Source organism: Chroicocephalus ridibundus, chromosome 3 (genome assembly GCF_963924245.1).
Source record: "Chroicocephalus ridibundus chromosome 3, bChrRid1.1, whole genome shotgun sequence".
Classification (NCBI taxonomy): domain Eukaryota; kingdom Metazoa; phylum Chordata; class Aves; order Charadriiformes; family Laridae; genus Chroicocephalus; species Chroicocephalus ridibundus.
In genome coordinates, this window is record NC_086286.1 from 20721673 (window position 1) to 20747045 (window position 25373).

The window sequence follows — 25373 nt, forward strand, 5'->3', positions numbered from 1 at the left end:
GCTGTAGAGAGCGATAAGGTCTCCCCTCAGCCTCCTTTTCTCCAGGCTGAACAACCCCAGCTCCCTCAGCTGCTCCTCATAAGACTTGTGCTCCAGACCCCTCACCAGCTTCATTGCCCTTCTCTGGACCCACTCCAGCACCTCAGTGTCTTTCCTGTAGTGAGCCGCCCAAACTGAACACAGTACTCGAGGTGGGGCCTCACCAGTGCCAAACACAGGGGGACGATCACTGCCCTACTCCTGCTGGCCACGCTACTGCTGATACAAGCCAGGATGTTGTTGGCCGCCTTGGCCACCTGGGCACACTGCTGGCTTACACTCAGCCAGCTGTCAACCAAATTGAGAAGGCTTTTATGCATGGGCCTGGCATGTTGGCTGATGGTTGCCTGTCACGGGGTGTTGTTGAGGTTTCTTCTTCCCTCCTGGTCACTCAGGGCAAGGTCTGTGGGTCCCAGTTTGCGGCGTTTCTGCTCTTCCACTTCCACATGATCTGAAGCAGTTCTCTTCTTGTGGTCCCCTCTTGGTAGTGGCAACCGGATGTCAGTGGCCTCTGGGACCCCAAATCAAGGAGCTGTGAGGGGGCTTGTTCCCATGGGATGTGGACCCTATGCTCACTCCGGACGGAGGTGAGCATGGGCACACAGCATTGTCTGTGTTCTCTTTGTGTATGGTTTTAAAATGTGACTGCTTTTTATATGAAAAAGTACCTAAGGAGACAAAACATGCATTTCTCCATCTCAGTTCTTCCAGTCTGTCCATGTGAGAGTGTCATTACTGTTTAGATGCCGTCTAATCCACATAGGAAAGTTTTAGCTGCTTTACAGATAAAAGTATGCTTTATGAGTACACTTACACTTGTATAAAGTGGCATGAAGAGATTTAGTGTAATCCAAGAGTGTCCTTTTCCTCAATTTACATTCCTTTTAACTGACAAAGCCTGAAGAGGGAATAAAAAAGCCTCCTTGTGCCTTAGGCTTATGCAAAAACATCTCCACCAGAGCTGGGAGCTTCGGTCTTCTCCTGTCCACTCACACTCACCATGTGATTAAACCCTAAAATCAGCTTATACAGAGCTTAAAGGTTGCATGGGGAAGTCTATGTTGACGGGCTCACGTGACTTGGGGTGCACAGCGGTGGCTGGAGAGCCGCAGAAATCAGCAGGGCTGTGGCCTTGGAGTTTGTCCTGTCGAGGACTGTGACCCAGGGCTGCGTAGTGTGGCTCCACCACTCGTTCCATAAAAGGTTGAGATAGACATTAGCCAGTGGCTGTGGCACATACATTGAGGAAAGAGAGGTCAGGTTACAGAGAGAACAGCTGTTTTCAGGTGTTGCCTGTGAAGCAGGACTTGTAACGCCTTACAGATATTGGGATTGGTTTAGGTTGGTGAGAAAAGTTTCTGCTTCTGCAGTAGCTCTTCTGTGAAAGTGAGCTCAAAATTTTTCTCCAGTCAGGTCTGGGAAAACAAGGATGCTAAAACTTGGGGGGAATTAGCAGGGGGAGGTGAGGAGGTGTTGGCTTTGCAGTCCCAATTTGCAGCAGTTGCACTGCTTGAGCTGACGCTGCCCGTTTCTGCTCGTTTCAGTGGAGAACGGTTTACTCCAGTGAGGGTCTGTGGTCCGGTTTCAGCACGATGCTTCACAGCACCTAAGGGGTTAACTAACGGATTGCTTGAGATTTGACTTTTCCAGTGCTTCCTAATCAAGGAATGTATAGAGAGAAATTTCAGGGTTTCGTTTAGGCTTTCTTATGCAATCTCCTGCAAACACATCTTCTTCAGGCAGATCTGACCTAGATTTTTTTTCAGTGCACTCCTAATCAGACAGGAAACTAACAAGAAAGCCCACTGCCAAATGGAGTTAAGCTGTCAAATTCCTCACCAAACATTTTCTTTCTGCACAGTGACCAGCTGTAATTATGCTTTGCTGTAATTGTGCTTTGCAGAGGTATTTTATACAAGGTATTTTCCATAAGACGTGTTGGTAACTGTTGTCAAGGACAAGAAAAAAACGGTGCAAGAAAGCCCTTGCTTCCAAGTCCTAGATGTCTTATCTATCTGTGTTGTTATTGATCTTGAATGTTTAATGCTACTTTTGTGATGTTTTGTAATGTACTAAGTAATATTATAGAGAGATAGTATATATTTTTTTATAATGTATTAAGTAATGTTATAAATTAATTTGAAAAAACAAACACAACCTACAGTAATAGTTTCCAATAGAATGCTGTTTATGAGACTAATTGCTTGCTCAGGCAAAGGCCTTTCCTAGTAATCTGCATATTCTACGTGGTATACATTTAGTTACATGACTATCATTGAACTTTACTGATACTTCATTCAGTCAAAGTTCTCCTTGATTCTACAAAACCTTTTCTAATTAGAAGCACCCGAACACTAAATATGTAACTTGATCTCTGCACCTTGCTCTGTTGGCTGATTTGGTCATATAGTGGATAAGATAATAAACATTTCACGGACTGACTCATCCAATGGCAGCTACAGTATGTGGCTTACCGGCACCTAAGTACTAGCATTAGGGGAGAGACAGTGATATTTGAAGACAAAAAAAGCTTGAAGTGCATGCCACTCTCATTGTACAAGTTCTTCTTTCTTAGAAAGTTTCACGTTTTAAAGTTTAAATCACCATTTTGATTTCTGCCTTGAACTGTGGTAGTTCCCCGTGTGACTACTGTCCGGTACAACCTTCCCATGCACATCACAGGCTCGGTTTCATGATCACTGACTTCTGGCACCTCGTTTCTCTCCCGTTAGCGTTCTTCTGGCAGTGCCTTTCGTGATAATTACACACAAAATGATGCCCTTGCTGCCTCTGTCAGCATTTTAGTTCGTAGCTCACTTGCTGGCTTGGTTCTTACAAAAAAATGAAACAACCCAGGAATCCTTGGGAGAGCGAGAGAGGGTAAAAGGTAAAACTATTCCTGATGCCTGGGGAAAATGCTTGTAGCGGTTCTAAAATGTCCTGAGTAAAAATTGATGGGTTTAATTTGTCCGATGATTTTATCCTTGTGTATTAAATATTAATTCCATAAATGTAAAGGATGAAGTTGTGATGGTTTGGGTAGATTCTAGTTGTATGGAAAAAACATATTTTGAAATATTGATAGAAATTTTAGCCTGGTAGAAAACATATGAGACCGGGAGATGCCCTTCTACTCTTCTAAGTACCACAGAGTCTGTGTTAGATATAGAAATTCAGTGGCTGTACAGTGATTCCGACGGCTAAAACTATTCCAGTGTCTCCGAAGGAAACCTCCCTCTGTACTGGCTGCACTTGATTTTTCAAATATTTTCACTTTGTTCCTCTGTCACTGATAGTGCTTCACCTGGAACGACCTTTAGTACACAGTCACACTCCCGGCAATCTCAAACCTTTCTTCTGCCAGAATCACTATGGGAAATATTTTGTAACTATAGACATACCAGCAGGTGAGGCTAATGGACTGGAGAGCTCAGGAGGCCTTTTCGCATTGGTGTTTATTAATGAGCTCCATATCATTAGAACTTTTTTTTTTTTTAATAGATATTCTTTATTTTCTGGGCCTTTGACAAGATCCTTTTACTGTATCCCAACATCCATCCTGACAGGGAACAACTACTTTTTAAGATGTGGCAGGACTTCTCAGAGCAAATCAGTGCTGCTTCTTAACTTGCGTCTATGTTTACATTGACAGTAGAGGCCATGTGTAAGAGAATATAAAACCCTCCTGAATGTCCAGACTGGAATGTCCTGTACAAGATTGTGTTTTGGATTCTTGTTTTTCCCGGTATTAAGTCTGGTTTTTATATGTGGCGAGCTTTGTGCGGTGGCTCTGACCACTTTGCAGTTCCCAGCAACAGCTTTGGGCAATCACCAGATTGGAAGGAAAACTGAAAGTCTCAGATACAATTAAATTTCTACAAGTTTTGCAAAAGTCTGCAGCTAAGGAAAGACCCAAACTGATGCCTGCATTGAAAGGAAAGGCGGGCACAGCTCAGCCTTCCTGTGTCCTCTTTGGCAGCTGCTGGCTGGTCGGCCGGCATGTCCTGCTCTCGCTCAGCGTAGCCAACCTCTGGGTCTACTGAGGTTATTTAAGTGGTACCGGGAAAAATGGAGACACAGGACACAAATCGTCAGGAAACCAGAACTCGCTGTTCTCCCTCTGTTGTATGCCTGAAAAACTGTCATCCTTCTCAACTATTGTTCTTGCACTTTTGCTTTGTAGGAATCGGAGTTTCTCTGTCTGGAATTCGATGAGGCCAAGGTGAGCCAGATGCTGAAGAAACTCTCGGAAATAGAGGAGAGCATGACTTTGCTGACTCAGACCACTTAACCAAATAAAGAGATTGCAACTCAGAGAACGAATGACCCTCGGCACTTTTTCATAATTCCTGTTTCTGCACAGAAAATAGGTAATGATTGTTAAATCCCAGTTATAACTGCACAATGCATTCACAACCAAGTGTGGGCTAACTCACACTGTGAAGCTTTCTCTTTCCCCCCCTCCAGGCCTATTCACCAAGGCAGTGGCAGTGTTGTTCGCATAAAGCTTTGCATAATCAGGCCTTCGAGCGTAGCGTAGCTTTTCTCTTTTTCCCCCTCAATCAATTTTTGAGTCTTTCCAGATCCTGTAAATACTGGTCTGAATTAACAGCAAAGGTGAATTGGCCAGTTGTGGCAGGGGAGAAAAGAACAGAAGAAACAGGCAGACTAGGGGGGACTCATGTTTATCCTTTCAAACCATCTACGTAGGATAAATCCACCCATGTGAAGTCTGCCTGCTTAGAGCTTAGAGCCCAGGAGAGTAGATGAAGCGCAGCGAGTTCAGGGAGCAGAGACACAAATGCGTATTTTTGTAATTGCGAGCCTTTGTGCTGCTGAGGATTAAACAGTTCCCAAGGGCGTGAGGTGGCCAACCTTGCTGGCCCATTGAATCACACCCTCCCGACACTGCAGGCAGCCAGGGGACAAGCGGGAGCATTTCTCGGGCGGTGGCAGGCGCTGGTTTCCCAAAAGGAGCAGCTTTTTGGTTCATGCTGAGTGCCTGATCCAGCAACCTGCTGGAGAGCCTTCAAAGCCACTTCTGACCTGCTTCCTTGAACGCCATCCACCCTCATCAGCCTTCCGGCTCTCGAGCTGTAGGGGTGCAGCCCTGGCACCGAGCTGCATGGTGTGTTTGAGAGGATGGTGCTTTGTCAGGGCACGGTTTAACTTGGCTGCTCTTAGTCCTGGTTGTCACAGTATTTGTCTTGACCTCAAAAAAGCCCCAGGTTAAACCCAGGTTTTCTAGTGTGTGCATGTTCAGCGTGGAATTTGGGTAAAAGGAAAACGCCCTTGGCAACCTGGCAGGTTAATTAATCAATAAAATAGTTGCGTGAAGAAAGCTTCCAGCAGCAGAGAAGGTACGTACAGGGCACTGCGATCTGAAATGCCCAGGTTGCTGTGGCTCTTGGCTGTTATGAGCACCCACATCTCTGCCATAGCGCCAGACTGCAGAGCAAACACTGCCCTTCCCACTGAAGAGGACTGAGCAGAAATGTTTTCGGTTTCAGATGTTTCCGTTCAGGGCTGCAGCCTTGTTGGCCTTGTTGCAGCAGGATGCAGAACCACGCTTACCGGGTTATCGGTGCAGGAGGACCTGGAGGGGCTGTTCTGTCCAGGCGGACGCTTGTATGGAGCATGTTGGTCCCTACCAGAGAACTGCCTCAGAGTCCATAAAATGGTGATGAACCAGCTGGAGATGACGCTGGGTCGGTGTTTTGCTTTGTTACTTAATGGGAAGGCGCGTGCACACATTTGGTTGGAGGCTACACTGATTCTTTCCATTTTATTTTAGCTTCATAAGCAGCCTCCTCCTGAGCTAAAATTATATCGAGGGCTTGTACCAAGACGGAGATGACAACATAAAATGTTCTTGTGCCATAACTAAAGCACTCCTCATTGCTTCTCCTTGTGAATTTATTGCTTGTGGCGTTGCCAGATTGCGTTTGGAAGCAAACTCTCTCTTCAGAGCAAGGGAAGGGCACCTTTTCCCATCTGCCTGGTCAGAAGGGAAAGCATCACCCAAGCCAATTTCTATCACTGCACTGGGAATTAACATCTCCTTTCCCGTGCCTGTCCCACTGCCACCCCATCTCTTACAGCCACCTCCGCCTTGCGGAGGGACCGCGCAGCCCACAGCTCCTCGCTTTCCCCATCCGCCTCCAGCTGATACTTGTCAGAGTGGCACTGGACCGTGACCACCAACCAATCCTCACACTGGTCCCCGGGTAACCGGCTGCCAGCATGGCTCTGAATTGCTGAGTCGTTGCCGATTCTCTGAGCTTTCCAGTTGCTTTTCCGTCAAAGCTCATTAAAATGTTTTTCTGTGTTTTACAGCATGTTTAAAAAAAAATAAAAAAATCAAGGTCAGGGAAGGATCATGATCTTAAGTAACTTGCACCGTGTCAAACATACTTATTGTTTTATTTTAACATGGTCGGAGGATAGGAAAATGTGCTATAAATGGAAATTAAAGAGAAACAAACTGGGAACAGATGTCAGGAAGTATTATTTCATACAAAGAATAATAAATATGTGAAATGGCTAACCAAGCAACAAGGCTGAGGCAAAAAAAGTCGGGGTCATTTAAGAAATAATTGGATACTTTCCTAGTAGAGGTGAGAAGTTAAAAAGGGGCACATTTTTGTGGGTGGATGCTTCTCTCTCTTCCCAGTCCCCTCTCTCATGAATATCTCATACTCCTGATTTTCTTCTTGGTGGAAGTTTGTAAACTACCACGCAAAACTGGAAAAAATAAAGCGAGTGTTTTGGGGACCACACTCCGCCTGGCCCTGGGTAAGGGCACAGGAGTGTCACTGGGCAGCAAAATCGTTTCAGCTTCACGAGGTTTGACATGGGCAGGGAGAGAGGATGCTGCACTCGCCCAGGCTGCTGTAACGCCCAGCTGCTGCTGGGGCACGGAGAACAGATTTCCCCCTCGAGCAGGACCATGCCTTCCTGCTGAGATGGTTTATATTGTGTGTGCGTCCATCTGTCCCTCCCTACAGAGTTTTGAACCTATTGGCCACTTTCGGCTGAACTTGGAGAAGAGGCCTCCGATGCTGCTCTGCTTTGCTTCCTAGAGTGAAGGACACAAGCACCTGTGGCTTTTTACTGGGATTCATGGGTGTTACTAGCTATCAATGGTCCTGCTACATATCTCTGTGGTGTTGACAAATGAAAGCTGCTGCTTAAGCGCTTCAGGAGAAATTTCAAATTCCTTCCCCAAAGCCCAGATGTAAACCAGACTTGGCCTGGACACTGGTGCCATGGCTGGGCTGCTCTCGCTGTGGCTGGGGCCGTGTGTGGATGCTGGCCTCCTGTGTGGGGCTGTCCAAGCAGACATCCCAGCACAGCCCTGTTGGCCATAGGGGCTTCATCCCGTTTGGGAGACCACAGCTGCCAACCATGGCACCAGCTCCCAGCTGAGCCATGCCAGCAGTGTGACACCAGGTCCAACTCGTCCTCTTCCTCTTTCCCCAGGGAAGCGGCCATGTGCTCTGAGCTGCCAGTAGAGCCTGCCAGGCAGTTTGTAGATTTACAGCAGGGATGGGAGCAGCTCAGCAGAGCCAGAGGAGGAAAGTGAGGGAGATGGAGAAGCAGCTGGAGGAAGGGCTGAAAGAGAGCCCCTACATGAGTCCCACCTGGGAGACATTTCCCTGCCTGGTCCTATAAAGCAGCCAGGGAAGGAGCTGGGACACAATTCATGCCATGCTCCAGAATCCTTAACCTCAGAAAACACCCTTTCATACCTGCCTGCCGTCTGCCAAATCTCCATCCTTCCTGCTCTAATAACAAGTAAAACCTACTTGTGAGCGGGACAGCGCTGTGCCACCAGGCTGGGGCAGGCTTGGTTTCAAATCAAAGCCTGGGCATTGAATCTAACCTGCATCGTGTTGGTGGAGGCAGGGCAGGGAGCGGCCAGGCAGATGGCACCCGGCGGCACCCACCATTTCCTCCTGTCCCACTTTTGCTGGCGCTTTCCCGAGTGACAACTCGCCGAAGCCATGGTGGATTTGCCCCACCGCGAGCGTGCGCTGCTGCTGCAGCTCTGCCACCGTGTATGTGATGACTCCAGATGTGCAACTCCAGATGTGCAGCCTATCCCAGTCTCCGCTGCTTCTTAGGAAGACTCATAAGCAGCAGCCACATGCTGCCTTCCTGGCAACCTTCGGCTGGATCTTCCTCAGATGTCACCTTTTGCACCGCTAAAATGCCCTGCAATTTATTCATGCAATCGCTTCTGGTTTTATGGGAATTCCTCCAAGTTGCCACTCGTTTACGATCTGGTGCTCCCTAAAATATCTGCGAGTGCTGGTGCCTTCAATCACACATTACACGATTGGCAATCCCCGCATTCGTTCTCTGCTTGGCAAAGAGATTCTTCTTAGCCCAATTTTCTTTTTTCTCGGTCCGCATATTCCCAGAACTGCGGAATTTTTGAAGTATTTTCCTAGGCATATCTGTATTTAAAAAAAAATAATAATTTAGGCACACCATGTTTTTCCAAATCCAAGCCAAGCAAGCACTGTATGTGATAAGGCTTTGGGCCATGGAAAGCAGCAGACGCAGAGGCATACTTATTTTATTTTGGTGTTGATTTACTTTCTCATTGTTCAGGTTACTTAGTCTCATTTTATTTTACATTTCTTTTTTTCCTTTCTCTACCTTACAGGTCCTTTTCGCAAGTGTAAATACCAGAATTAACGGTTGTGCTTTTATTCTGTTTCACGGGAGGGTTTTTGCTGGAGTCCGTGACCTCTGCATTTTATTGTGCTTTAACGTTTTGATAAACCGGTTGGTATCTGACAGATTTTCTTTGCTATACACCAGTTCTTTGCTATCTATCGATAAAATAAATGACTTGCCATCTTTCTGAGGAGATTTCCTGATTTAGATATTTACCGACCATTTGTAGATGCGCAAGTCTCTGAGAAGTTTTACCTGGTGACTCACGCTTGCCCTGCGTTGCTCACAGAAATGTTTCCTTCCCCTTCTGGGGAATTTCAACAGTTTATTCATTTATTACAAATATTTATAAAGCAGTGCTCAGTCGGTGCCAGGGACAGAGGGAGCCTTTTTGAGAATGCAGCAGCCAGTGACGACTTTTTAAGGCATTACATTTCATGTGGCTTGTGACTGGAAAAGTAGTCGATGACTCCTCGCCTTGGAGCCGAGACTGTTTAAATCCACCTCTTAAATTATTCCCAAATCCTGGGGAAGCAGGGCATGAGGTGTCGTTTAATCCAACATGGACATGGAGGCCAGACTGCACTCCAGGGCCTCCCTCGCCATGTTAGGAGGGAAAGGTGACGGCACAGAGAGACAGACAGCCATCACCATTGATGCTTTCTCCCCTCAGCACAGCAAAATAAAGCTGTTTCTACCCATAAAGGTCACCCTGATTTAGCCAAGCCTTCCCATGGCTGTGGATGAATCCCCCTTTCCTCAAAAGGGACGCACACAAACCAACAAAAATGCCTTTTCCCAGTAGCATAAATCTCATGGGTGATCCCTGGTGCCACTGGAGTCCCCAAAGGACATAATGTGTCACCTCCCATCAAAGGGTGGCAAGGGGGATGCAGCTACAACCTCACCTGGTACAAATCCACCTCTGAACTGCCGGTACCACTTGGGTAGGATTATTTTGGGATATCACCCACCTGAGGCGTAATGGGGTTGATCATCCCCATGCTCGAATCCCCAAATGCCTTGCCCTTCCTCCTTCCTTTTGGTGGTAGCAAGGCAGATCTTGAAATGCAAGAAATTGCAGGAGAACAGGTTTGAAAGCATGTGGGAGGGAGGGGGCCAGGGACAGAGAGCCTGCCTGGGGAGTTTGGCCCCAGGGCATTTTGCAGGTGGCCCTTAGCGTTATCACAGCAAGCAGGACCCAGGGGGAGGTCCCTGAAATGCGGTGCTGTCAGAAGACATCAGCCAACAGGGAGCTACAAAATATTTCTCCAATGATGTTTTCTTGTTTCTTATCTCTCCTGAGTGCAGGTGACTTGAAGCTTGCATTTTAATTCACTTAGTGGCTGGCCATGCTGAAACTCCGGCACTCAGCCATTAGCTTTCATAATGAGTATTGGAGAATACGTAAAATGAGGTAATTGAATAAATGGCATTTTTGGATGCTGGCGAGTGTCTCAGAACCTCGAGGAGTGATGTTTTACAGGGGCGGATGGGGGGAAAAGCAGCATCACAGCACAAAATGCAAAGCCATAGTGCTTCTGAGTGGAGCCTGGGAGGAAACATTCATCATTTGTGTTTGATGATATGTAATTTCTCTGCCATATTTCCCAAGCTTTCTGGCCAGTTGGCAGCCCTGGCAGAATACAGCATTACCAGGAAATTATACGATATAGTGCATTTTAGTAATAAGTGGCACTCTTCCTGCCTTGCAAATCAAACTGTGTAGAGCATTAGAGTCTTCATGGCATCTCTGGTTTTGGCAGTGAAAGAAGAAACTAAGCAAAGCCACGTCAGGAGGAGATGGCAGGCTCGAGCAGAGGGAGGTGTTGGTTTGATCCCCAGCTACTTGTGAGTGGCTCAGGGCTCTGCCCGTGCTCCCAAAACACGGCAGCTGCCCCACTGCCGTCTGCAAAATATCTGGTGGCTTGGTGAGCCCTGGCCTCCTCCAGGCATCCCCTTAAAACAAATTTGCTACTGCAGAACCTCAGGACATATCTGCATTTTTCTATGGCCAAGGAACATAGCGCATAAAGCTAATCCCCTGCTCCAAGATCCTGCGAGGCAATGGCATGCAGAAGCAGAAGGTTAAAAAAGGCCATCAAGAAGCAGCAGCCGGGAACCATAAATACCTTTCAAGCAGTCCTTAGGCACATCAGGAGATGAGCAAGCAGAGCAACTGGAATTTCTAAACTTACATAATTAATTTTTCTTTGAGGGGAGAACAAACATTCCCATGTTTCAGCTCTCTCAGGGCCTTTGACAATCGAGCTCCTTTCTATAAATAATGTTATGTAAGTTTATACATTTCAATTAGTGCTTGTTGTAGTGTCTCGCAGCCCAAGGATGTTTTCGCTCCAGTTTATTATTTAGGCTGTGGATAGATCATTTTGCCTTGGTGCATCTATAATGCGATTTAAATTAAGATGCTTGCAAGCAGCATAATAGTAATGAAATGGTCTCTGGAAAACATTGGCACGTCCCCAGTGAGAATGAAAGAGAGAAATGAGCTTTACATTGCAGCGGCTGACAAAATGTCTGTGCCCTCCTCTGCAGGGCAGGAGCGGGATTTCTCTGTCCAAGGACACGGCCTGTGAAGGGTGAGTGCTCGTACCTGGGCTGTGCCATGGGGCCACTGGTGACACCGTGTAATGTCCACGCATGGTTTTTTTCCAGAGCAGGAACATCTCCAAGTCGTCCTACAGCCCTGTAACTACAATGTGCTGCAATCAGAGCCTGCAGAAATGCTTAACCCCAGCGGCTTAATCCCCAGCCACTGCAAATTGGTATAGCTCCATTAACTTTAGAGGACTGTTTACATGGGGGCAGTTAAATATGCACAGGATCAGGCACAAAACCTGCAGCAATTTCATACGTGGGGCAGTGGTTTACTAATTTACGAGGCTAGATCTCATCTGTGCTGCACGCTGGTTTCTGAAGTTTTATTTATTTATAGTGAGCACATCCATGTCAGAGGGATTTCTCCATCGAGCGGCATGAAGAAAACCCTTCATTTACTCTGATTATGTTGCTGATCTCAGTCCCTAATGCAGGAGGTATCTTCCCTCCAGGTCATTTTTCAGTAACCCGTAGGTATGAGGCTGGATATTAAAACTAGATACGTGGATTATTTAATTTCCCTTTGGCCTGTTTTTCATTTCTGAAGTTTATCTGCAGATCCTACAATAACAAGATAAAAGCTTTCTGATCTCCTTCTTTGATATATCGTAATTCTGATACGCCGGGGGCCACATCCTGCACCCCGGGTGGTACCGCTGGCCTCTGCTCATTGCAATGAGGTCTGGGCGATAATGGGCCTGTGTAACTCAGCAATGCAGCACGGCAAATAGCCCATGGCCTACAAGGTAGCTTTTACAGGCATAAATAAACGTAAAAAGGTTACAGGGAAAACGTGGGGCCTGGGGAAAATCAGATGAGCCCTGAGCACCTGCGAGAAGCCATCAGCAGATGGATGGTGCAGGGCAGGAGCTTTCCAGCCGGGAGCAAGGCCCCCAGGTGCTCTGCAAGCCGGGCACCCAACATGTTGGATGGGTGCTTGCACCCAGGGGCTGGCACAGAGGATACGGGGCGCAGCAGGGCCGAAACCAGGTTTTGTAATTGCTGTCCTGCCAGGGTCCCCAGAGACCTGGCACAAAAATGAGGATGCCCCACATCTCCCTCTGGATAGAGCCTGACAGGTGCCTTGGAGGGAGCTTCAAAACAGCACAGTTAGGTCCCAACCCAACCCTCCAGCCATAGGAGCAAGCCGCCAATGCCCCCCTGAGACAGGGCTGCTCTCCGCACCTTGGTTTTGGAGACCCTTCTGCTCATGCCACCCAAAGGAGGAGCCCTCAGTGACAAGTGCCAGCCCCAAGCCCCGGTGGAGAAACACCCACTGTGCCACCACCGCTGGGCTGCAATCCCTGTGGGCTGAGCAGGATTTCACTCCAGTGGTGGCTGCAAGCGCTTTGCCAAATGGTTGGGAGTGTCTTGAAAAACCTCCCGCGCGCAGTGTTGGCATAGTTTTCTCTGCTTACTAACCTGCCACCAAGAAAACAGCTTGGATGTCAGCACCCTTCCATATACAGGACTGGTTTTAATCAGAGTCACCTTTCCCAAGCTGGCACTGCAAGAGTCCCAGAGAAATCACGCAGCAGAGCCTCGTCCAGGACATGCCTGAAGTCAAGATGGTTTAAAAAATCTTAAGTTACACGTGAGGACTGGTGGTTTTCCCACAGCTGAGATTTTGCTGATGCTTAAAACTGCATCTGTTAAAAAATAAAAGCAAAATGGAAGCTGTTCAGCTGAAGGGGGTCTGGTACATTTTTTCCTACATGTAAACAGTTTTCTCACCTTTGAAGAGACTCGGCTGCAGCCTCTGCCGCCTGGCAGTCTTCACTTTTGCAGCTCTTCAGGTCTTGCTGCAAAACGCTGTGGGATGCCTCAGAACCGAGGTAAGGAGAGGTGTAAAGGGCTCACATTTCCGGGATACAAAAAAGATGTTTTGTACATAGCACTTTTTTCTTGTTTGTGAAAGAATTATTGTCTGGTTTCTGCTTACGTAGAAGTTTAATTTCAAGTGGGTTCTTCTCCATCCTCTTGCCTGCACAGCTGTGCCTTCTGTCTGCAAGGAAAAGGAGGAAAAAGCTGTTAGTTACTGCAGCCTTTGTCTGAATAAAGGCAGGTATGTCCTTCTAGAGCAGGGAAACTGACTGTAATCCAAGCAGCTCAGGCAGTAATCATTCTTGCCAAATGGGAATCGGTATGAGCACAATGCAGCTCTGCCCACAACTCGCAAATGACAGCACACAACCTAGCAGGGGCGAGTTTCGTGCCGCCATTGCTATCCTGCCCTGCTTTGCCTGCAAGAGCAAGCTGCAACGCTCCAGAAAAAAATAAAGTGTTGCTCTGGGGGACGTGGATGGATGTGCCAATCTCTTCAACTTGAGTGGTTTTGCCAAAGCGGAAGATACCACTCGCATCTCCCCCTTCTCACCAAGGCACAAAAGCAAAGGGAAGCGGAGCAGACCAGCTCTGTAGTGGTTGCTCTTGCTGCGCTGGTTTGCGTGTGTGTGTCGGCAGGGGAAAAAGTGGGGAAAAGGACTGTGTGAGGAGACCACTGAAATGTTGTGTTCACGTCACGTCGCTGGCAAGCCTTGCCGGCAAACCTTGCCTGCCCTGGGAGAGGCTCTTTGCTTGACTGAATTCCAGGCTCAAACATTCGGGTGGGAAAAAACAGGTTAATTTCTGGAGGAACTGAGATGCTCCGGCTCCAATTCCATGTTGTCTTTACATTTTTAGATTTTTCTTATCTCCAACGTTTGAAAATCGGGGCTGCTGCTGAAGCACTCGCATGCCACAGGAGCAATCTTTAGGTTCCCGTTATTATTTAAATTATAACCTCTTATCTTGTGTGCTTACCCTCCTCGGTCACAGAAGCACACTCAGGTTAGGCCCATGCTTTCCAGGTGTTCTCTAGCCACACCAGTCTGTCCACAAAAATCAGATAGAGCTGTGACCTGGATAAGCTTTGGTCTATCACAGAAAATTAATTCCAGCTGCACTGGCCTTACGGAAGCATTTAACCCAGGAGAACAAGGTGAGTACTTACAAGAGGGAGGTTGGGAAGCGTTTCAGTACATAGGTGCCTGCAGCCAGCCAGCATTTTTGGCACCAGTGGTGGGTGCACACTTTGGAGCAGGGGCTGTGGTGCTAAGAGACATCGTTAATATTATGGGATGTGGTGTGAGGGGTCTGGGCCGAGTACTTCCATAATGTAAACAATGACCAGCCGTGCTGGACTTATGGGTGCTCCCCGTGGAAAGGAGCTAGTCAGTGTTTCTGATGAGATGGGTGCTGGTCCCTCGTGGCGAGCTGCTGCGGGGAAAAGGCACTGACCATGTTCCTAAGGGTGGCTGCAAGCAGGAACCTGGGAATCCCGGGCAATACAAGGTTCAAGGGAAAATCCTGCGTCTGCTGCTTTCCGCTTGCTGGGAGAGGACGTGCCTGCAACTGCTGCGATGAGCTTGGGAGACACGGCAGGACGGGACGTGCTGCCATGTGGCTCTCCCAGAAGAGCAGCCCACGGCCCCCAGGGGTGAGCACCCCATGGCTGGGACCCATCTCACCGCAAGCTGGCCACCTCTTGACTTCTCTTGCTTTGCTGCTGTGGAACAGGAAGAGCAAGACAACCTTGAAGGTTTTATAACCTGGGACTCGTTCCTACTTCTCCTTTGCTCCTGGCAATGTACCAATTATTAATTAACAGGCAAATGCTAAAGAAGAGGCCAGTGCACGTAGCTCATTTCCATGGCTGTAAACATGGTAGCCCCCCAATCAGCTTTTATTCCAGTGAGCCCAAATACTACGACAGCAATGAATAAATAGCTTGGAAAAAATAGACATTATTTTGAATTTGACAAAAAATGAGAGTTGAATCCTTTTAAAAGACTCCTTTTTCTGGCTGTTGTGCATATCAGACTACCTACAGAAAAACTCAGGCAACAAGAATTCGTGTCACCAAGTGACATGACACCAATGCCCTGAACGTAACCAGCCCCTGAGAAATGTTTGATTCTCTGCAACTCACTGGCAAGATCTAATAATTTGCATCATGTCGCTGAGTGAAGGTGGTATTTTTGACTATGTAGGCAAAAAAGTTATTCCAGATTCTGACCAAATTAAAGTGTGCACAGACCACTGACAACAGCTGCAATCAAAAGCATTTTTGCTCTCTTTCTCAGGAGAAAAACAACAATTTACTACTGTGCCCATAACAAAGCTTGGCTTTACAGACCTGAAACATGAAAATCCTGCTTCCTTTCTAATGAAGCAAACTGCAGAGCAACTTTAACATCAAAATTTGAACCTGCTCTGGCAGGGGGGGTCGGACTAGATGATCTCCAGAGGTCCCTTCCAACCCCTATCATTCTGTGATTCTGTGATTTTTGGGGATTCCTCAGTTTCTCCCAAGCATAACCAGCCATCCAGGAGAGGTCGTACATCTGTGTTTAGATGCCATCCCTCATGTCCTGCCTCATCCTACCGCACAGGCTGGAGATGGCCCAAGGACCATACGCCCTGACAGTCTCACTGGCAGTTGTAATTAGTGTCTACTCCATCGCCAGTCCTTCAAAAATTGTATTTTTATGAGGCTACTCATTACTCTGGCACCCCACTACCTGTCTCAACAGCTGGATACAAAATCTTCTTCCCCAGCAGGCCCTGTCAAAGCCACATCATCAACAACAACAGCAAAAGCCTGGGAACAGCGTGTTTGGATGCTGTTAGGAACTGGTTCCCATTAATTAATGTATAAGGTTGTATCAGGTCATGACACAGGATGGCAGGGCATCAGGCGGATTCCTGTCCTCGCTTGACAGCGTTGTTTTCTCCCGTCTCGGTAGCTGTAAGCAACAGGGCCTGCTGAAAAGGGAGACAGAGACATAAATAAAATAAAATACATAAGAAGTTGAGAGTGACCGTGGTGTTTTTAAACAAGATCCCTCCCTTAAACCCCGGTGGGGACAGGGACATACGGGGAGGTGTCCTGGCCCCCAGCGAGAGCACATGGGGCGGGAGGGAAGGAGCCTGCTTTGGAGTGAAGGGAAGATGTCACAGTGGGATGGGGGCAGAGTTGCTCTGTGGGATTGTTTTGTGCTAATCAGACTTTATTAAACCTGACAACTGACAGGAGATCTGGGTTTAGTGCTGGAGCCTTTTTCATGCCGTTGTAGCAGGCTGAGGTGCACCCCCTGCCCTGGGATGGTGCTGTGCTCACTTGTACTGGGACCTGTTAATTAGCAGCATCAGGTCAGAAACCTCGTCAGGCTTCATACTTCGCCTGGCGCGATGCACAGATCGGGGGAAGATTGAGCTGCCTGCACCCAGGGGAGTGGGGCTGGAAAGTGAACTCACTGAGGGTTTTAGCTGCACCAAGCACAGCAGAGGCACCGCAGTCAGGCAGCAGTTTGAAAACACGCTGTGCTCAAGGGTGATGTCAGTTCTTGGGTTTTTTCCCCCCTTTCAGCTAATTTTTGAGGCTCTGAACTGGACCAGGGAATCTGTTTGGATTAAAACACCTCCCCCTCTCAGGGTTTCACAACGCAGCCCCGTGACCAGTCGCGTCGGTGCGATTACAGAGGAGCAGGCACGGCCGTGGGCGTGGGACCGGGAGGAGGGAGAGACGTCTCTCCCCCAAAGACAGCAGACCATTTCACCATCGTCCAAACTTCTCAGCTTCAATGTGTTTTTCCGGGCTCCTTAGCACCCAGTGTCACGTGACACACTGTTCTAGCTGATTTTTGTTTTCTTTTTTTTTTAAATTGATCTCAGAACATATTGTTATGAAATCTCCTGTGCAGTGGAGCCAAGCTCCTGGTTGCCAGACGCTTAATTCTCATTTTGAGCTTTGTCTTACTTAATGCCCAAAGATGCTTGCCGATTTAGAGTAATTCTTCCCTTTGCTGTAATCTTTCCACTTTGATGAAAAGGACCGCTTTACTCAAACGTGAAGGACATACATAAATATTTGAAGACGAATTAAATATGTAATGTCCCTCCCAACACATCAGGGATGGGGATGTTCCTTTGAGACCCCCTGAAGGAGATTTTGGAGCGGCTCCCAGAGACTCGTGGCGGGTTTTCTATGGGCCTCCAATATTTAACGACATGGAGTTTGGGGAGCTCAGTACGTGCTGTTTACCAAACCAGCCGTGTTTATGGCTGTGCACGTCAGCTACTGACTCTTGGTGAAAATGAGCGCTGTGAAATGGAAGTGCATAAACATGTATTTTCGTGGATCACGAGGACTTGCTTACCTCTCCCTTTGCAGTGAAAACAGTTTTTAAACGACTGTGCCAGGTGACATTGAGATAATTGCTTTGGTTGGGCCTCTCCTTATATTGGATTGAGAATGCAGGTGCTAAAAATAGAAATAAATGGCATGTGTTCATTTTCTTCCTGTACAGAACAAAAAGCTGTGAGGTTCACAGTGCAAGGGAACTGTAAATCTGTCTGCTGGTTGCTATTGATCTGGCTACGAGACTGAAGACTGCACTCCCTTGCTGTAACAGCACTCGTTTTTATATTTTATTTCAGTAAGCATCCTGGGTCTTGGAGATTTCTCTAGTTTATTTCAATAGGGATGTTTGGCCAGGATTTGCAGTCTCGTCATCTTAGCAAGTAAGCAAACAACAACAACAACAAAAAAAGAGGGTTGCTAATGAGTGAGTCATGCATGGTGAGTATCAGCTCTGGAGGGCAAATTTCCAAAATCTGAAACTCTCAGAAACTTATTTACTAAGGGGAGCACTGACAGCCTAAACCAGTCCTTTTCTCCTCCCTGAACTCAGTAACAAAAGCTTTGTGGACCACCAGATGAAACTGAGCCAGCTGCAATCACCTTGCTTCAAAAGGAGAAAAGTTAAAAAAAAAAAAAAAAAAAAAAGTGATGTGGAACAGCATTTTTCAGCATGGCTGGGCATTCTCCTCCTCTGCTTGATACCATGTGGAAAAAAAAAAAAAGGAACGAACATTGTCACAAAGATGTTTTATAGCCACAACCAGCAGCCCATGTGGCTATAGAGCCTGCCGGTCTGTAAAACTAGGTGTTTAACTCAGAAAATGTATTTTTATTATTGCAGGAGGGAGGGGAGGAGACACCACCTCACCTTCTCCCACCAACGAAGCTGGCAGACATAAATGTGTCGGTGTTTGCTTTTCTGCCTGGTAAAGGGCTGCTTCCTCCCAGTGGAAATGGCCCCCAAACCAGGTGCCCTCCTCCTGGGGGGGCAGCCCTGGGTGACACCTCGCTCCCGTGCCAACAGTCAGCGCTGCCGTATTTTGCAGCGAGCGATGGGTGCCTGCAGACGGCCGGGTGACAGCGATCCCCCCTCCTCGGGGTGTTTTACCTCAGGAAAGGGGGTGAGGCGTCGAGGCAGAACATGGCGCACGGGAGGCGGGGCTGCGTGCGGGCGCCACGGCGGCGGGATAGGCCAGAATAGGTCGCTGAGCTCAGGGGACGGCCCCGGCGGGGCAAGGTGGCGAGGTGTGGGGTGGCGAAGCGGGGGGTGGCGAGGGGCTTGGAAGCGGGTGTAGAGACTGGGGAAGGGGCCAGCAAGACGGCGACGCCAGGCTTCCCCCTCCGGCCGCCCGCTCATCTCCTCAGGGACACGACGCTCCGCCAACCGCGGGGACGACGGCGGAGGGGGGTGCGCAGACATCCTTCCCCCCCGCGCCCACGTCCCACGTGCCCCTCCCGTCCCCGCGCTGCCCGATCCACCAATCCGCTGCGCCGCCGGCAAGCCGGGGGCGGGGCTTTCGTTCCCTCCCCCTCCCTCTCCGCCCCCCCGCCGCCGCCCCCCCCCCCCCCCTCGCCTGCAGCGCGTGGCGCGAGCGAGCGCGCGTGACGGGACGGCGGGCGCACGGCTGTGGTACCGGGCAACAAGTGAGGCGCTTCCCGCCCTCCCCAGCGGCCGCCCCGGCCCCGCCCGGCCCGGCCGGTCCTTATTCCGTCTGCATCCCACCTCCTGAGGGGACAGCGGCGGCAGGACGGGACCAGCCCTCCGTTGGCGCCGCCCCGGCGTCTCTCTCAGGTGTGGAGCCCCCGCCCGCTGCGGGATGGATCCCCGCCGGCGGCTGGGGCCGTGGTAGGGCGGGCGGCAGGCAGGCCGGCCGGCGCCCCCGGGAGGGACCCCTATGCGGCCCGTGGCCGGACAAAAGCATGGTGGATGTGGAGGCGGCGGCAGGAAGAACCCCGGCGGAGACCCGCGGCGGCCGGGCAAGGTACGTGCGTGGGGGGGGGACTCGCTGCCTCCTCGGGGCGGCGGGGACAGGCGCTGCGAAAAGGGCTGAGGCGGGGCGGGCGTGGGGGGGGGGGAAATAATTTTTTTTTTTATCTTAATTTTTCGTTCCCCTCGTTTTCGAGATCGTAGGGTTTCATCCTCGTAGCTTACTTGTGTACTGACAGCTACAGGCTGACGGTGGGGGGGTGGAACGCTCAGGGGCATATATGTTTGGGATTTGCGGGGCCTTTTTTTTTTTTTTTTTTTTTTCCACCCTCTCCTCCCCTTCCTCCCCTCCTCTCTCGCTGTGGGAGGTGGCAGGCGGTGGAAAGGGAGGGGTTAAAGCACGCGGACGCGAAATCTCTCTCCTGGCGCAGCGGCGCAACCGGCAGCCGGCACATGTTGCCACAAACTCGGCGAGAGGAAGGAGGCAGAGGCGCGATCTGCTGGCATGGATGAAACTTAGGCCAGCTCAGGCGAGTTAAATGACCGTATGTTTGTCGTCGCTTTTTTTTTTTTTTTTTTTTTCTTCCCCCTTCCCCCATTTAGACTCGGGGAGTTGGAGTTGATGCCGAAACCGTGAGCTTTTTTCCAGATAAAATCTGAGAGGTAGGGTTGCTGCAGTGCTGGGTGCTGCTGCAGTCCTCCCCTTGACTGGAGGAGAGAGGCAGGGAGGGGGGACAGGGCTCGGGTAGTGCCCGTCGGGTTTTCGTCGGGGGTGGTGGTGAAGCTGGGAGACTCGCACGGCTCCTGGGGTCAGCTAATTATTAACATCAGCGCTGGGTTAGGATTTTGCTGTTCCCGTATAGCGCTGAGGTGGTGGCTCTAAAGTCTGGAGTTTGGTGAAACTGAACGGGGGGAAATGCTATTTTTACTAGAACTGGCCTTGAATATCTGTGCTCCTTCATGAGACGATGCTTTTTAGTCCTTTAAACTTCCTGAGACATGCTGTACGCCTCTCAGGAGGGGACTTCGGGTTACTAGCTGTGATTGTGGCCAAACTGCAGCTCACAATTCATTAGTCATTCTGCAAAAATCTATGGTGAAAGTTACTTGAGTAATCTTTTAGTCCGACCTCCCAAAATGTTTGGTGCTGTTGATTATTAAACGCTAATGTTTATTTTTAACTATGCAAATTAAGAGTTTACATGGTTCAGTTGCTTTTTTTCACTTTTTTTTTTAAAAAATATAATTATTTTGGACACAGTGAGTTTGGGCACAGAAGAATTTAATCTTGCTGTGTAAGGATGTATGCATAAAATTACATGCTAAATATATAATCTGAAAGTTGTTGAGGAAACATGATTATAGTGTTCTCCTTTGAGGAAATTTCTGGTTAATTATTCCTCTCCTGCCTTAAAGAGAGACAGCCTCGAATTTTGTTCTCTTTTAAAGTTGCTTAAAACGGTTTCATGTTCTTGCAGTTCCGCTTTTACGTCAGATTTTCATGCCGTCACGGAGGGGTGTGTATGCGGGTGGGGGAGCAGATGACACCCCGGTGAGTGGGACAGTTGGTGCTTTGTTTAGATGGCGAACCAGGGAACTAGCTGCTGGCAATGGCTGCCTTGTCACCTTAGGGACCCAGCCCGATGCCTGTTGAAACCACCAGAGGAGTTGAATTAGCTCTGAATTATTACCGAGTGCGTGGAGGAAACAAAACGGAGAATCAGCTTTTCTCGTTCAGCAGATGTAATCTCTAATGTTTTTTCCGGGGCCGTGAACAACATGAAGAGAATAGACTCTTTAAAAAACAATATTGCATTGGAGATGAACTGAAATACAGAATGCTTGTCATGTGCTTAAAAATACAATGCCGTTGGTTAGAATCAAAATCTTTTGGCTTAAAGGAAGCCCTGATTTTGCTGCTTGCTTTGAGTGTGTGAGATGTTGTGCAATACCGCTGTATGACTATAAGGAAGCCACAGACTGCACAAAGTGATCAAAAATTAGAATTTAAGTAATTTTGTCATCTGTAAAGTGGTTTTGCTTGGATTTTTGCTTGTTTCTTTTCCCCATGTACTATAAATGAGGAAGATGGAGAAGAACGAGGTACAGCAGCAAGGTAACACTGCTGAAGGGACTTGTTTTGAAGGTCATGCATTAGGTGACTGGGAGTGCTAGCTAGCTGTCCTATACCCTCTCTCATAATAGATACAGCTCACTAATCTCCCTAGAGATTGTTCCTGATGAACACAGTGTCACTGTTGGTCAAAGCTTTTTATTATTATTGCCTGTAAGCTCCTCCTAAATTTTTTAAATACTTCTGGGTAATGAAGATGCTGCTGAGGAGATCAGCATAAAAGTGGTACTTGCTCAGAAAGGCTTTGATGAAAAATGAGAAGTGGGTAAAATGTTTTTGTATTCTGTGCTGATGATTATATGCAGTTGTCTGCATGAATAAATTGCGCTGTACGTGGGGGGAAAAAAATGCAGGATTGGAAACTTCATCTTCCTGCCTACCCATCGTACTCCTTGGAGAATGAAGTCTTTAAGAGAAGCGCTCCTCCATGATGACTTGTCAATGCGGAGAGCCTTAGCAATTGTCATTTTACTGCCACCTTGTGCAGCTATTTTTGTAGTGGGACTAGCTCTGATAATGATTTTTCCTGTTGGCTGTGTTAAACCACTTGAAGGAGAACAAATGGCGGTGATAAAAGACAGTCTATGTCAGTGCTGATTGTGTTGAAACATATGACGTAGTCATATGTCTCCTACCACAGCCAATATTGTCGTTATCACAACAATAAAGAAGCGGGGATGGCTTGTCATTGATACGTGTACTTGACTGAAATCTGTATAGCTGTATTTCTCCAAGATAGCTAAAGGAGAGCAAAAAGATTGAACAATATCAATTAAAATCCTCATCCAATTTCTTTGGTCACTTGTTCTTTTTCAGCAGGCGACTTCATTTTTGACAAATACATGTCAAATTGTCTTGTAAAATCTTCACTTCAGACAGCTTGTGAAACCACAAAGTTAGTTACTTGACGGGCTTTTTCTGTGTGCTGTCAGACTTGTGGGTTTTGATGGAAAGTTACTGAGTGACTGTCAGAAATGCATCGAGGGCTGGTGTTCCAGATCTCTGTATTTTACTGGATTCGGTTATGTTTCCTGCTGTAAAAATCCCATTAATTTCTTCTTTCTCCGTTGAAGCATTTGCACTCTAAATAGTAGAGCCTGGTAGGTTTCTTGTAGGTTTGTCTCACGCTTAAAGCTTCTTAAACTGTATAATTCTTAAACTTGCCAAGAACAGGCCAAAGCAGGGAGAGGGGGAAGCTATAGGCAAGAGTATACTTATTGTAGCAACAAGGTTTTAATAATCTGTTTTATTTAGTTTGATTGGTGTGTTTTTGTAGAAAGCACAGAATATAGGAAAAAGATGTATTTCATTAAAATAATGAGCCTTTTAATGTGTCTGGTTTTTGTGTTAATATTTCTGGAAGGCTGTTAGGATTGATCACCTTCCAAAAGCTTGAAACTATCTTTGTCCCTTTTATAGGCTGTTGGTTTAGTATTTTTTTTCTTAGTATTTCTATCTGTTATATTTTCTATTACTCTACAGTAGAAGTACATAAATAGTTTTGAAGCAAATAGGCATCCATTTTCTTTTCAAATTTAAACTTTTAAAATCTTTTTCAGGTATACCCATTTTAATCCCTAATGGTCGGTTGTAAAATAACGTTTTTAACCAAAGTATTAACAATTAGTTTAGGAAGAAGGTGCCATCATTATGGTCGTGAGCGTGAGAAATCATGGGATTAGTATTTGATGTTTATAGTGCATCGTAGGTTATACTCAAATGAGTGCTTCTCATGGTTTAGAGAAGAATTTGTGTCTGTGAGTGCAGTTAACAGGGAGATTACATTAGTAATTTTTGTTATGCCATATTCTGACCTCACAAATATATATTTAGATGTTTTTATCAATTTGTTACTACTTTACAGTTGCATTGCACAATCCTTATGTGCTTAAAAACCAGCAAAAAAATAACCAAGAAAAGAGGATGATATAATGAAATACAGGCTCTTCCATCATTTTAGTTCAGAATGAAGAAGTCACTAACTGAAAGTTGGGGAATAAGTATCTCGAATCTGTGCAGGCATATTTTGTTTATTACAAAGGAAGAATCGACAGGTATTCTGGGCTTGATCTTGCACTTCTCTTGTATCTTTTTCATGAATTTCATTGTCCCTTTTAGGATTTAAAAGATGAGTAAGTAAACCTCCTCAAGTCTCCGGATCATGTAAAACCCAGTGAAAAGCCTGGGTCGTTAAAATGTCTTGTGATGAACTGTGCAAAAGAATGATTGAATTGATGTCTCATGAGAAGCAATTAGCATTTAAATAAGGAAAAGAATCCCAGTGTGTGATGGGTGTGGTGCTGAGATTTTTAGAGGGAGAATTGATGAAACAATTTCATCAGCAGTTGGTTGAGAAAGCTTTGCTGTTGGAGAGGAATACAATGGTAAGAGTTGAAAAGCGTTTAACTTGGAACTAGTTTTGTTCATCTTTGTAAACAACTTCTGAAATTTCGCAGCTGCTTCATCTTAAGCTCACAGAAGAGTTACTCTGAGAGTGAATTGACTAAATGACTTAATTTGTAAGTCAACTATCTAAATCAAATGAGCAAGAAATAATTGGGTTTTAAATTTTTTTGGGGGGGATGACTAATTTTATTATTTTTCTGTAGAAGATTAATGCTCAATGGTTTATGAACCACTGGAGGATATGCATATTTATCTGAAATTTGCAGTGGCAGTGTGGTATTGACAGTTCGTGTGCCATGCCAAGGTGTGTGTGCGTGTGGGATGCTTGGTTCCCTGCTGCAGACCCCCCCATTCCGCCTGCACTGGGTTTCCTGCTGGTAGCATCATCCTTCCGTAGGCTGGTGCAGCTTTGAGGTGCTCCTGTCGGCCCCCCCAGTCCGTTGTGGTGGCGTAGCTGTTTGTGCAGCTGTTTCATGAACTGAATTGAGGAACCAAGGGGGGGTGAGAAATAACCTTTCTGTTTATTTGTCTTCGGGGTTATATGTAATGTAATACAGTGAGCTCTGCAAATATGAGAACTCACGGACTGGGGAAGGGTGGGATTTTTAATTCAGTTGAAGGAGCAGTGCGGCTGAGTGCCACACTGTGCCCTGAACTTAGTGCTGTTTCATCTCACTTAAGCTATGATATTTTTTTTTTCATCTGATCTTTGAATGTTAGAAAATGGTAATGGAAGGCTGTCGTTGGGATGGGGAATGTTATTGCAAACTTATTGGTGATTTCCTTTTGAATAAAAACAACTAGAAGACATGCAAAACAGCTTAAAATTTGTTACTCAAACCACTCTCAAATGTAGTGGATACTGCACTGGTGTGCAGGTAACAGGTACAGAAGAAGTTCCTGCTTGGATTTAGATGTCTCTAATCGGGTTAGGTGCTTATCTGCCATTAACAAAAATGGGAGTTAGCTGCCTAACCTGCTTAAAGATCTTTTACAAAATCCTCCTGGTACTTATATGCATCTTTAGCTGCCTAGAACTGCTAGAGAAATTGTTTCCGTTTCCTTAAACTTGATAGGCTGCAATGAGATCTGTATCTTATGCTTTACAAGTTTGAAGGAGGAAAATGAACTTCCCTACTTACAGCTCCACTGATTTTTCTGAACTTAAAATGGATTCTTTAGAAAGATTAAAAACCTTTTTTTCCTGTACTTGTTAATTACACTTGAAACCAAAACTAATTAAAGGTGAAAATCTTTTCATTATTTGCATTTTAAAATGTAGGTTTTGCTTTCTTAAACATTTATTTAGTTCAGTACTGTAAATTCAGAGGCAGATCCCATAATTCTGACCTGAATATTCACAGTATGAATTTGGT

The 25373-nt window shown here is 46.9% G+C and overlaps 2 protein-coding genes across 7 annotated transcripts in view; both read left to right on the forward strand.

Moving 5' to 3' along the window:
* The window catches only part of COMMD1 (copper metabolism domain containing 1), an 83780-nt gene extending 79422 nt beyond the window's left edge, over positions 1-4358 (forward strand). The window contains exon 3 of the mRNA XM_063328333.1: positions 4223-4358. Coding sequence (XP_063184403.1) covers positions 4223-4330 — 108 coding nt within the window. The 3' untranslated portion in view covers positions 4331-4358. The remainder of the gene's footprint in view (positions 1-4222) is intronic.
* B3GNT2 (UDP-GlcNAc:betaGal beta-1,3-N-acetylglucosaminyltransferase 2) overlaps positions 1-25373 on the forward strand; it is a 96583-nt gene that overhangs the window by 54029 nt on the left and 17181 nt on the right. For 3 of the 6 annotated variants that reach the window (XM_063328327.1, XM_063328329.1, XM_063328325.1), the window contains exon 1: positions 19106-19512. The exons of 1 other annotated variant lie outside the window; for it this stretch is intronic. The gene's annotated coding sequence lies outside the window, so the exon portion shown is untranslated. Of the gene's footprint in view, positions 1-19105; positions 19513-19843; positions 20003-25373 lie in introns of those variants that run through there. 2 more of the 6 variants (XM_063328328.1, XM_063328326.1) reach the window with 2 other exon arrangements.